At 60.2% G+C, this 12,223-nt stretch overlaps 2 protein-coding genes across 3 annotated transcripts in view; both read left to right on the top strand.

Moving 5' to 3' along the window:
- Positions 1–4,639, top strand: part of TBC1D10A (TBC1 domain family member 10A) — a 30,211-nt gene extending 25,572 nt beyond the window's left edge. Inside the window, exons 4-9 of the mRNA XM_061168993.1 lie at positions 846–952; positions 1,636–1,750; positions 1,833–1,898; positions 2,598–2,787; positions 2,906–3,060; positions 3,794–4,639. Coding sequence (XP_061024976.1) covers positions 846–952; positions 1,636–1,750; positions 1,833–1,898; positions 2,598–2,787; positions 2,906–3,060; positions 3,794–4,264 — 1,104 coding nt within the window. The 3' untranslated portion in view covers positions 4,265–4,639. The remainder of the gene's footprint in view (positions 1–845; positions 953–1,635; positions 1,751–1,832; positions 1,899–2,597; positions 2,788–2,905; positions 3,061–3,793) is intronic.
- Positions 4,640–6,989: 2,350 nt separating this feature from the next.
- Positions 6,990–11,591, top strand: CASTOR1 (cytosolic arginine sensor for mTORC1 subunit 1). Of its 2 annotated transcripts, none has more exons than XM_061169480.1 (9): positions 6,990–7,250; positions 7,843–7,913; positions 9,104–9,291; positions 9,377–9,509; positions 9,784–9,907; positions 10,366–10,479; positions 10,651–10,733; positions 10,829–10,923; positions 11,051–11,591. In XM_061169480.1, exons 1-9 carry the CDS (start codon positions 7,138–7,140, stop codon positions 11,117–11,119), a joined length of 990 nt encoding a protein of 329 aa, XP_061025463.1. In that variant the 5' UTR covers positions 6,990–7,137; the 3' UTR covers positions 11,120–11,591. The 2 variants fall into 2 exon arrangements, with proteins under 2 accessions (XP_061025463.1, XP_061025464.1); XM_061169481.1 differs by lacking the exon at positions 6,990–7,250 and adding an exon at positions 7,421–7,633.
- The last annotated feature ends 632 nt before the right edge of the window (positions 11,592–12,223 follow it).

Genomic DNA, 12,223 nt, shown 5'->3' with positions numbered 1-12,223 from the left:
ATAATAAATACCAACAAGCAAGTCAAGAATATAGAACATTTCAAATGACAAAGTAATGATTGTTTTGTGTGTAGTAGCTTTGTTTTTATAAATGGAACTCATGCTAAAATGCTCACGGAAGTTCAAAGAAAAGAGTAAAAGTTTGTTGAAACCCCAGCACCCAGAGATGGCTCCAAGGCTAATGGTTTGACAGGTGTCATTACAGTGCTCAGTGCAGCAGGGCACACACACACACCCCTTCCTGAATATGTGGCACCACTTGTACAGGGAGATGGGCAGCAGAGGAGTTGGGATTGACAGCTCTGAGTCAACCTGGCTTCCAGGCCCAGCAACACCGTTTTTGTAACCACGAGGCATTGGGCAAGTAGCTTTTCTTTGATCCTCAGTTTCCTCATCTGTGAACAGTGTAATGATAGGACCTGTCTTTTGGGGGTTGAGGAGGACAGTCAGTGAGGCCCACGGGTGCCGTCTTGAACAGTGCTCAGAGTGGTGCTTCCACGTGGTAGCCATTGCTTTGATAGTCGCCTTCCATCTTAAGGGTGTAACATAAGGTGTCTGAGTCCTGAATGAAGTGCCTAGAGGTTATTTCAAGCCACAGCTATGATGGACACTCTTGCCCACACTGGTCTTCCTGGAGCCTGGATCACCTGTCAGGGTTTCCAGGACTCTGCTCCGCTTGTCTCTGCCCCTGCCCAAGCTTTCTGACCTGTCCTCGGGAAGGCCCAGTCTCTGATGGGATCGGGTGGACATTTTCCCTGGTGGTGGGTGCTCCTCCAAAACCTGGGACAGTTGTATCCTCCTAGCTATCCCTAACTCCTAAGAGATGCTCTTGACCTTGCTTCCAGGAGCTGGACATGTCCCCCGGGGACCCCAAGTGGCTGGATGTGATTGAGCGTGACCTGCACCGGCAGTTCCCTTTCCACGAGATGTTTGTGTCCCGGGGGGGCCACGGGTGAGCAGGCTGGGCCTTGTGGGCTGGAGGTGGCTCTTCACCCTTTCCCTCAGAGGGAGAGAGGAGGTAAAATGAGTTTGAGGGTATCTTGGGGTCCCAGGAGTTGGGGGCCCCAAACTACACTGTTAGTTTCCCCTCTTTTGTTTGAGTCTGATGGGTCCTCTTAGTTTCTCCTCTTACGTCTGGGGCAACTTCATCATTTACTCCCCAGAGTGCTAGGGCTTGCCTGGCCTGGCCTTCTTCTGGAAACAGGTTTTGGTGGGGAGAAAGAAGGATAGAGAGAGTTGGGTGGGCAGAGGGTATGTAGGAGAGGAGAGATATGGCAGGCCAGGCCCTGGGACCAAGACAGACACCTGGAACAAAGCTGGCCTGGCTAAGAGGCCACAGCTGCTGAGTGAGGGGCCTACACTTCCAACCCAGACACATCCTTACCCTGTATCTGGCATCTTGCCCTGGCCCTGACCCCTGCTTTCTTTTTGAGCCGCTGCCCTCACCTGTCAAATGGGGGAGGTGAGAGTCGATGTGCTACAGTGGGAGACTGACCTCTTGGTGACCACAATCAGGTCACATCCCTCTCCAGGGAAGTGCAATTCTGAGACAGGTTCGATCTGGTGGGGCACAGGTGAGGGTAGTGGGTGGCAGAGTGACACCTGTCATTCCTGCCCCGCTTGGCCTCTCCACAGCCAGCAGGACCTATTCCGTGTGCTGAAGGCCTACACACTGTACCGACCTGAGGAGGGCTACTGCCAGGCCCAGGCGCCCATTGCCGCCGTCCTGCTCATGCACATGCCTGCTGAGGTACCGCCAGGCTTCGGGCGGGCGAGCGGTGGGTGGGCAGGGAACAGCCAGCAGCAAGGCCTCACGTCTCTTTTGCCCACAGCAAGCCTTCTGGTGCCTGGTGCAGATCTGTGAGAAGTACCTGCCCGGCTACTACAGTGAGAAACTGGTGAGTACTTGCTGGGCCTGGGCCCTGGCCTCAGACCCACCCCAGCCTGGACGCCCTTTGTCTAGGCCTTAACTCTTTAAGCCATTCCTGTCCCCGCTTAAGTCCTTCCCAGCCTTCTGTTGCTTTCAGGCTGAAGTCCCAAGGCCTGCCAGGGTCAGGGCTCCCAGGCTCCAGCCTCATCAGTCCCACACTCCCTCCTTCGCTGCCTCCAGCCGCAAGGCTGTTGGGCAGGATCGCTGTTCCTCCAGTGCACCGAGTTCCTCCCTGCCTCGGCCTTGTCATAGGCTTAAACCTCTGCCCCTTTCCTTCCACTTCTAACTCTACTTTTCCCTCAGCTTTCAGCCCTCCGGAGCTGTCCTTGACTCTGACAGGTGGCACCTCCGGCACACGCTCCCCCAGTGTTCCTGTTCCTGCCATGTTCTGGTCACTTAGCCCCCTCCCTCTCCCCTCCCTCTGGTCTCATTGCTTCTGTAATTCATGTCTGTCTGGCCCTCTGCACGACATGCCCCATGAGGGGGACTTAGCTGTGTCCGGTTTGCTCACTGTTGTAACCCAGCACCCAGCATGAGCTTGACACCCTCCAACATTAGCTGCCTGAGGAACGAATGGGTGCCTGCCTGGAGCTGGGGCCGGGCGTAGTTCCCGCCCTGGCTGCTGTGGGCCCATGGTCATGGCCCTGTGGCTTCACTGTCCCCCCAGGAGGCCATCCAGCTGGATGGAGAGATCCTCTTCTCGCTGCTACAGAAGGTGTCTCCCGTGGCCCACAAGCACCTCAGCCAGCAGAAGATCGACCCGCTGCTCTACATGACAGAGTGGTTCATGTGTGCCTTCTCGCGCACCTTGCCCTGGAGCTCCGTGCTGCGTGTCTGGGACATGTTTTTCTGCGAAGGTACCAGGCTGGGCTCGGGGGAGCACCCTTGCCCCCAGCCCAGCCCACAGGAGGCCTCTATTTCCAGAGAAACTCTCTAAAGGCCCCCTTGCACTCACTGCCCGCTTCCCCCATGCAGGAGTCAAGATCATCTTCCGGGTGGGGTTGGTGTTGCTGAAGCACGCACTGGGCTCCCCCGAGAAGCTCAAAGCCTGCCAAGGCCAGTACGAGACCATCGAGCGGTTGCGGAGCCTCAGCCCCAAGATCATGCAGGAGGCCTTTCTGGTCCAGGAGGTACAGCCCAGCCCACACCTTCCCCTCACCACCGGGAGGGAGGGGGAGACTTGAGGGCCCTTTGGCAGGGGGCCTGGTAGCCCTCTACCCCTGAGGCCTTGTGCTCAGCAGCCCAGAACAGTGTGGACAGACCTCATCCTTCTGTCTGAACAAGAAGAGGGGGAACAGAGAGGCCTAGGTTCGAGGGAATGAAAGTAGGTGCAACCCACCACCCTCCTCCTCCCTGGCCCTACAACCATGGCCTTGGCTTTCTTTTCTTTTTTTTGTGGACCATTTTTAAAGTCTTTATTGAATTTGTTACAATATTGCTTCTGTTTTATGTTTTGGTTTTTTGGCCCCGAGGCATGTGGGATCTAGCTTCCCAACCAGGGATCGAGCCCTCACCCCCTGCACTGGAAGGCAAAGTCTTAACCACTGACCACCACCGAAGTCCCAGCCTTTTTTTCTTTCTTTTGTGGATTTTTGTCTCTCTGGGGCTGTAATGAGGTGACACATATTTAGGCAAGTGGACTCATGAGCTTTCTCCTCTGAGGCAGTGGGTCTCAAGTGCCTGGCTCACCTGGCCCTCACTTCTGGGACTTGTGACCATCATAGGGTCCAGACCCCCCACCCTTCCTGTGGTCAGCCTTTAGTGACCAGGGCTGGGGGAGCTGAGGGAGAGCAGGGGCCCAGGCTGGGAGGCAGAAAGGGAAGGTTCTTCCTGGTGCCCACCCGCCTGTCACTGCCCCCACAGGTGGTAGAGTTGCCAGTGACAGAGCGTCAGATAGAGCGTGAGCACCTCATCCAGCTGCGGCGCTGGCAGGACACCCGGGGTGAGCTGCAGTGCCACTCTCCACCCAGGCTGCACGGTGCCAAGGCCATCCTGGAGGCAGAGCCAGGCCCGTGGCCCACCCTGCAACCTTCACCGTCCATCCGCCTGCCCCCAGATGCCCCCCTCCCTGGTTCCAAAGGCAAGTACAAGCCGCCCAAGCAGGTTCAGAAGGAGCAACGGAAGCAGGCAAAGGCGAGTGGGCAGCGGGACAAGCCCCCAACCCCAAGTCAAGCCAAGGTGGCAGCTGCTGCGGGAGATACATGTCCCCCACGGGATGTGCCCCCAAAGGACCTGGTCTACCAGGACCCCCAAGACTCAGCTCCCCAGGACTCAGCCTACCACTGCTCCCAGGAGAGCCTGACGTCCCAGGAGAGTGAGGACACCTACTTGTAACCCTGGCAGCTCAGGCCCCTGGGCTGGGGTCTCCACACACCTACACGGTTCACGGACTGACACTCCAGGGCCTGCCCACGCTCTGAGGGCCTGGCTGCCTGGCCCCTGGGCGGCAGAGAGTCTAGCTGGCCCAGCACAGATTCTGCCTGAGCCTCCTTATTTATTTTCTCCAGAGTGGAGCTCTGGCCGGCCCAGCTGGGGCAGGCAGAAGTGAGGGCTGATGGGTGGGGCCTCACTCAGCCCCCTCCTCCTGGGGGGATGCTCCCCAGGGCTAGGGCACTGACGTGAGGGGAAAGGGAGGGGAAAAGGGTGGGGTGCTCTTTGTGTAAAATAGAAACATGGTTTTGTACAGAAATAAACACGCTTGTATAGAGAGCTGCTGTGCAGCTAGGGACTGGGAAGGGGGTGCCAACCCTGGTGCTCAGCATCTCTTCTGCACACCCTCCAGAGCCCCCCATCCTGGTCACAGCCCAGCACTAGAACCTCTCTGAGAAGTACCTTTGCCAGAGGAGATGCCAGGTCTAGGGCCAGCCCCTATTCCTGGCCCCTGTATCCCCTTACTCCATCCCCTCTGCCCCATGGCCACCATCTGCCATGGATGAGGGTCACCAGTGCTGGGGCAAAGCAGGGCCTGCTCCCAGGCTTTGATGCCTACCCATCACAGAAGGGGAGGGGCTCCTTAAGGAGCCTTCCTCCTTTCAGGGTCTTCCTCCTCCAAGGGCTGGCCTGGCTGCCACTTCGGACCCCAATAAGGTACTGAGTGCTCATTCTGGGTCAGGTGCTGGTGCCAAGGGTGGGTGATCATGAATGCCCTCACATGCTCAGCCCAGGCTTCCATCAAAGTTAGAGGGGTGTGGGGTGAGATCTGGATCTGTGATAAAAGGTCGCCTGCCATTTACTGAGCACTTAGCATATGCCTGGCTGCACTGGTTGTGTCACGTGTTTGATCAGGTAGGCTTTATTATTATCCCCATTTTACAGATGAGGAAACAGAGGAGCTGAGTGGGAAAGATGAAGCTGATCCAGATTTGTACCCAGAGCCCCTCAATACCTCTCCTGACTAGGGTGATCGGACTCTGCCATCGAGGACCCATGCAGGCACTATGGTCACAACTGATGACCAGCAAGGGCGAGGACAGGGTGTCCCTGGGAGAGGCCCCCCTTCTGCTGAGGAAGCAGCTTTTCCAGTCAAACAATAGTGGCTGTTCCTGGCAGGCCACCAAGCTGGGCCAGGCCATGGGGGAGGGGGGAGAGAGAGGAGTAGAGCCTCCCTGGGAGCTTTTAGGCATTGCAGGGCCTTGGCCTGGAACATCTTGTTCTGGTACAGCTGGGGATACTGAGGCCTGAGGAGGTCAAGGGTCGCATGAACCTGTCAGGGCAAGCCATCCACTTCCTACCTCCTACCCCTCACCCCTGTGGCTCCCTACCCCATCAGCACGTGCCATCAACGAGATGAGGGGCTCAGCCTTAGAGGACACTCCCCTCCCCCTGGCCCTCCAGGGGACTGGCCAGGATGTGGTGGCTTCAGTGTTCCACTGGGATCCACCATGCCGGAGAGTCCAGCGGGAAGGGTGCTGCCCCACTTCCATCCGCCTACAGTAGAGGCCCCCGAGCAGGCAGGAGGCCTGCTCAGGCCTGCTGGGTCCCAATCAGACCTGAGGCTGCTTTAACCTGTTTGGTTCAAAGCCTTGCATCTGAGGCCTGCGGATGCTCGGGCCAGACAAGGGCCCCTGGAGCGTGTTCCGTCCTGCTAGGAGCCAGCCTAGGTGTGCTGATGCCTGCTCAGCACTGAGGTCTTCGTAGACCTGAGGAGGCCTGAGCAGAGCCCAGCCCTAATGTTGAAATGAGCCCAAGTTGGCACTAACAAGCCTCAGATCTGGGGTGTCTGCCAGTGCTGGGGGGGCCTGCTTGGGCATGAAGCAAGTTTAGATGTGCTCAGGCCACGTAAGTTCTGCTAATGACTGCAGGCTGAAGTCTCTGCTGAGAGCTGAGTACCCAGTGAGCCCCAGATGCATGGCCCTGTTCCCCCAAAGTTTGAGTTTTGGGCAAGTGTTAGGCCTGGCCACCTAACTTTTTCTGAAAGTTGGGTGAGAGGAACACATGTGGGGGCCACCAAGTCCAGGTTAGGTTTCACCTTGTCAGTCCACTGACAGGGCTCACAAAGCAGGGAAGGGTACATATCAACACCAGTCCTGGACAGCCCTTGCTGGGGGACTTTTGTCTCCGCCACCCCCGCCAGCTCTGGTGGCCCTGCACCATGCTGAGCCATGAGAGGAAGGAGGGGGAAAGACACCAGGACACTCTTGGCTGAGAACCACAGGGTCGCCTGGGCTGCAGAGTGGACCCCACCCCTCCGTGTTCCACGGATTTGGGGGCAGCGTTCTGTCCCAGCCCAGCCCCGGTTCGTCTTGTGGCCCTCCAAGGCTCAGTGAAATTAATCATAAGGCCCACATGCGGGCCCAAGAACAGAAATGACCCCAAGCATCCGCTGGCTCCGGACCCCGGCGCAGCTGGCGTCCAACGGAAAGGGCGGAGCCCGGAGAGGGGGCGAGGCACGGGCCGGGCCTAGAGGACTCGACGGGGGTGGGGTCAGAGGGTGATTCCCGAGCCACTGACAAGGGGGAGGAGGCAGCAGGGGCGGAGTTCGGCGGGCTGGGAGGAGAGGAGTGTGGCTCCGGCGTTAGGAGGAGGCGTGGCCACCCTGGATTGGCCGCTCGTCCCGCACGGCGTGGCCGTCAGGGAGCTGGCGTAGCTGGCGGCGTGGACTCGGCCGCCCACCGGCTCCTTTAAGCCCCCCGGCACCGCCCCCACCGACCCGCCCCCAGCACGGCCTGGGCCAGGTTGGCTCCGGGGTCGGCTCCGCGCGGGCCGCGATGGAGCTGCACATCCTAGAGCACCGGGTGCGGGTGCTGAGCCTCGCCCGCCCCGGTCTCTGGCTCTACACCCACCCGCTCATCAAGCTGCTCTTCCTGCCCCGCCGAAGCCGGTGCGCGCCCGGGTTCGGGGCACATATGGGGGTGGGCTCCACTGTCGCTTTGGGACGGGGTCGGGAGATTAGGACCGCCGCGGGGCCAGCGGCAGCAGGCGGGGAGAGCCCTCTCTGCCACCCTCCCTCCCCCCGCCCGCGGCCGCCATCCGGCCTGGGCCTACCCTCCCTGGGACCGCCGCCTATCCGGCCCCGTGAGGCCCCCTCCCAGGGCCGGTTAAGGCGCAAACAGCCTGGGATGGTCAATGCTTAACTCCTAGTGGTGTCAGGTGGGGGCATTCCTTCCTGGCGACCGCGGGGAGCTTTTTCCAGATGCCTCCCATCGGGTCAGAGGGGCTGGTCTTGGGGGCCCAAGGTCCGACGCCCCGGGACTGTCGCCGCGGGTGAGCCTCTCCTCCCTCCCGGAACGGAGGGGCAGGGGGCTCCTGCGGAGGTCGGGGAGGCGGAAAGGAGTCCGCAATTCCGGAGATGGGGCACACACCCCACTGTCCTGGGGAGAAAACTGAGGCTTGAGGGGGCAGGGAGGCGCCCGGCGGGGGTCTACCCCCATCCGCCCCACCCAGGCTGAAGATGCCCCCACCCCCCCAACCAGGTGCAAGTTCTTCAGCCTGACGGAGACCCCCGAGGATTACACGCTCATGGTGGACGAGGAGGGCTTCAAAGGTGGGGGCTGGGCTGGGGAGGGGGAGTAGGGGAAGGAGACTGCGCTTTTTGCGAGATTCTCACCGAATGCTAGGATCCAAGGTCCAAGGTCGCAAGAGCTGGGGCCTTGAAGGAGGATGGATCTGGGTTCGAATCCATTTCCACTATTCACTGGCTGTGTGCCCTTGAGCAAGTCACTTCCCCTCTCTGAGCTGTTTGTTTCCTCTTATGTAAAGTGGGTATAGTTATGGTTCTGATCTTATAGGGTCCCACGAGGGCTTTATAATGGGGCTGTGTGTGGAGGACACTTAGCAGCCGCAGGCCAGCAGCAGGGCCTCAGTTACAGTTCTGGGGCAAGAATCGGGTTCCTGTGGCTGTTTCACCACCACCCCCCTCTGCCTTTGGACTATTTCTCCTTGGACTTCTCTCCCTGGTGTGGGTCACCCCCTCCCGGACTGGTCTGGCGACTCCAGGAGTCTGAGGGTTGGGGAAGGAATGCAGGCAGTCAACCCAGGGCAGGGTCCTGGCCCGGCCTCCTAGCTGTGCTTGGGCGATTAGCAGCCCGCCTGGTTGCGGCCCCTTCTCTGGACTGGACGCCAGCCTGGTCCCTCCCTGTTCCCTGGAGCTGACATCTGCCTTCTACTCCTGCCAGCTTGACCCATCCTGACAGGCCTGGAGCCTCAGGCCAGCCAACTGGGGCTTGGTCCATCCCGCATAGCGCCACTTCAGGCCTTAGTTTCCCTATTTGTGCAGCAGAAAAGTCTGGGTCTGCTCAGAGGGAAGGGCATCCCCCAGCCAACGTGGTCTGCTGGCTCCCCCTGATGGTGCCATGTGGTATAAGGTATCTGTGAACCCACAGAGTACTGTCATCCCATTCTACAGAGGAGGAAACTAAGGCTCAGAGAAGTTAAATCATTTGCCCCAGGTCAGCAAAAAGTAAATGGTGAGGCTGGGGTTGGAAACCAGCTCTGTCTGGATTTGGAGCTCCGATCTTAACTGGGAAGTTTCAATCCCTGACAGGCCAACACCTGAAGCACCTCTCAGTCCTTGCAGACATGCAGGTCTCAGGAGCAGAACTTGGGGGAGGAAGACAGCTCCAGTCTCCAGACCTGACCTGACCTTGGTAGAGCCCTCCAAGGCTCAGACAGGGAAACTGAGGGCAGGGTCCAGCCCTGTAGGCCCTGACTGGGCATGTGCCCCCTGCCCCACAGAGCTGCCCCCATCTGAGTTCCTGCAAGTGGCCGAGGCCACGTGGCTGGTGCTGAACGTGTCATCCCACAGTGGCGCAGCAGTGCAGGCTGCTGGGGTCACCAAGATCGCCCGCTCAGTAATTGCACCGCTGGCCGAGCACCACGTGTCGGTGCTGATGCTATCCACCTACCAGACAGACTTTATCCTGGTGAGTTTCCTGCAGGTGCTGGTGCGGGGCAGGGTGGGCATGGGTGCCTGGGGACCCATGTTTTGTGCCATCTCCTGTGGCCCAGGTGCGGGAGCAGGACCTGTCCGTGGTGATCCACACGCTGGCCCAGGAGTTCGACATTTATCGAGAGGTGGGCGGGGAGCCTGTGCCCGTTGCCAGGGATGATTCCAGCAACGGCTTTCCCCGTGCCCAGCATGGTGAGGGCCGCCCTCTGACACCCAGGCCTGGGCAGGGGCTCCTCTTCCCACTGGGGCCCTTCCCTTGTGCAGGTGGGTCTGTGGGCTTAGGGAGACCAGCTGACACTGACCCCCTCATAAGATAGGCAGATGGGGCCAGGAAAACTCAGGCAGGTTCCTGCATGTAGACCGTGACCCGGCACCCAGCCCTGGCCTCCTCTCTGGCTGGCCACCAGGGGGCGCCGCAGCCCACAGTCGCCCTTTCACCCGCCAACACCTTGTCCCTCCTGAACAGGGCCCAGCCCCACGGTGCATCCCATCCAGAGCCCAGAGAACCGTTTCTGTGTCCTCACGCTGGACCCTGAGACGCTGCCAGCCATCGCCACCACCCTCATTGATGTCCTCTTCTATTCGCACAGGTGGGCCTTGTTTGCGTTTGTCTCTTTGTCCTCATACCTTGTTCCCCGTGCTCTTTCCCACCACCTTCTGCCCATCCCTTGGTTCTGCGGGTTCTGTGCCCTGTTCTGTGTCTGGGGTTCCTGGCAGCCTGCGATGCACACGTGTCCTGCACTGAGGTTCAGGCAAGGTCCTGATGCCGCAGCTGGAGCCCTCCCCTCTGGTGTGGGCAGAGCCACCCCTGAGCTGTGCCCTGGCAGGCCCTCCGGCCCTGGGGTCTGTGTCTTTGGCACAAGCAGGGTTCGTCATCTTCCCCCATCCCCACCTACACCAGCAGGAGGTCAGGGCGCTTGGAAGGGGAGAAAGTGGCCCAGGGACAGGAGGGTCTGCCTAGGGCCAGCTGTGCCAGTTCCTTCCCAGGTGTGGAGGTCGACGGGGAGGTGGAGTGGGCAGAGCACCTGAGCCTGTTCTCCCTCCCCAGTCCCCCTAAGGAGGCAGCCTCCGGTGGTCCTGGATCCAGCTCCATCACCTTCTTTGCTTTCTCCCTCATTGAGGGCTACATCTCCATTGTCATGGATGCTGAAACGCAGAAAAAGTATGTGACCCCTGACCCTAGGTGGGCCACAGGCCCTAAGTCAGCCCCAGGGAGGGAGGTAGGAGGTAGAGCGTCAGACTCCGAGGTCACCAGGCTGACCTGCCCAGGGAGCTCCTAGTGGGGCAAGGAGGGGACAGGGGTGCCCTGCCCACTGCCCACCTGCCTCCCCAGGTTCCCCAGTGACCTGCTGCTGACCAGCTCCTCAGGGGAGCTGTGGAGGATGGTGCGCATCGGCGGACAGCCCCTGGGCTTCGGTGAGGGCTGCACCTCGTGTGTCGGGGGCTTGGGAAGGGCCGGGGGTGGGGGTGGGGATCAGGGCGATCCACATGGACCTCTCCTCAACCCTCAGATGAGTGTGGGATTGTGGCCCAGATCGCAGGTCCCCTGGCTGCGGCCGACATCTCTGCCTACTACATCAGTACCTTCAATTTCGACCATGCCCTGGTGAGCGCTGCTGGCTGGGGCCAGGGCCCCTGGAGGGACGCTGAGGGGGTGGGGTGGCAGGAGGTGGTCCCAGCTAGGCCAGAAAGTTGGGCAGCCCTGACCCCTCCCTCTGTCCACCTGCCCGCAGGTGCCTGAGGATGGCATCGGCAGTGTCATCAAGGTCCTCCAGCATCGGCAGGAGGGTCTGGGTTCCTGAGGCCCCGAGGGGAACAGCAGCCTCCAGGCTCTCCCCTTGTCCTCAAGCTTCCAGAGACTTCTCAAAGCTATTTCCTCAAGCTCTGGGATGTTCCTGTCGGGGGACTCCTCCTTCCGCTCTGTGTATGTAAGCTGCGTGCAGACACTGGCTCTCACGTGGACACGCGTGTCTGCCCAACGCAGGGGAACACGGTGCTCAGGGCTTCCTCCAGGAAGCCCTCAACCCATCACTCCCTGCGGGGCCTCGGCATTTGCACATTCCCTGCCTGAGGCCCGAGCCTTCCCCCTCTCAGCGCCCTGGGTGGGCCGGCTGCTCCCCAGAAGGCCTGATCTCCCTTCTGCCTCTGGCTCTGTTGCCTTCCCTGGCCACGTGAGTTCTGACAGTGCCTTCCCTTCCTGGGGCCTCCAAAAAAAGTATTTTTACATCTCTCTATCTCTCTTCTTTTTTAATCAACTTGTTAATAAAGAGCTTGTAGTGAGCGGGCCGGGCTGTGGTCCTTGGGGTTGTCCGAGCCTTGGCCATGCCTGCCCCGCAGCTCCTCAGGGCCCCTCTGCCTGAGGTCCTGGACTCTCCCCGCGCAGCTGGCTCCGGGCCGGGCTCGCCTCACCTCCCTCAGTTCTCACCTCAAGAGCGTAGATGAGCTATCGTTCTCCAGACAAAGGACCTATGCGCTGGGAGGTGGAGTGACTTAGGCAGGGTCACGTGATTCCTGTCCAGGGCTGCCTGGCTCTGAGGTCCGGGCTTTCTCTTCATTCCTTGCTGCTTCTGAACAGCCCAGAAGGTTCAGAACAGGGAAGAGACTCCCAGACCCTCCTGCCTGGGGGGTCCCCCAGCCTCCCTGCCACCTTAGGTGTGGCTGGCCTGTTGTAGAACCCCCTCAAGGAGGGGAGCCCTAAAGCACCTCTCCTTCAGGCTGCTGCCTGCTTTCTTTTGGACCACGCCTGAGTTCTGGCTGTCCCTCACGGGAGCAGTCAGTTCTTGCAACCAGGGCTCTCCTGGAGCAGTGGTGGGAGGGGGCCAGGCAGAGTGTGCACCTGGGAGTCTGCACACTGGGCTTCCCCTGGCTGGGGGGACAGGACAGGGGCCTGGAGGCCACCTGGAGCC

Source organism: Eubalaena glacialis, chromosome 15 (assembly GCF_028564815.1).
Source record: "Eubalaena glacialis isolate mEubGla1 chromosome 15, mEubGla1.1.hap2.+ XY, whole genome shotgun sequence".
NCBI lineage: Eukaryota > Metazoa > Chordata > Mammalia > Artiodactyla > Balaenidae > Eubalaena > Eubalaena glacialis.
The sequence above is the reverse complement of the archived record's forward strand: the minus strand, read 5'-3'. Positions and strand labels throughout refer to the sequence as shown.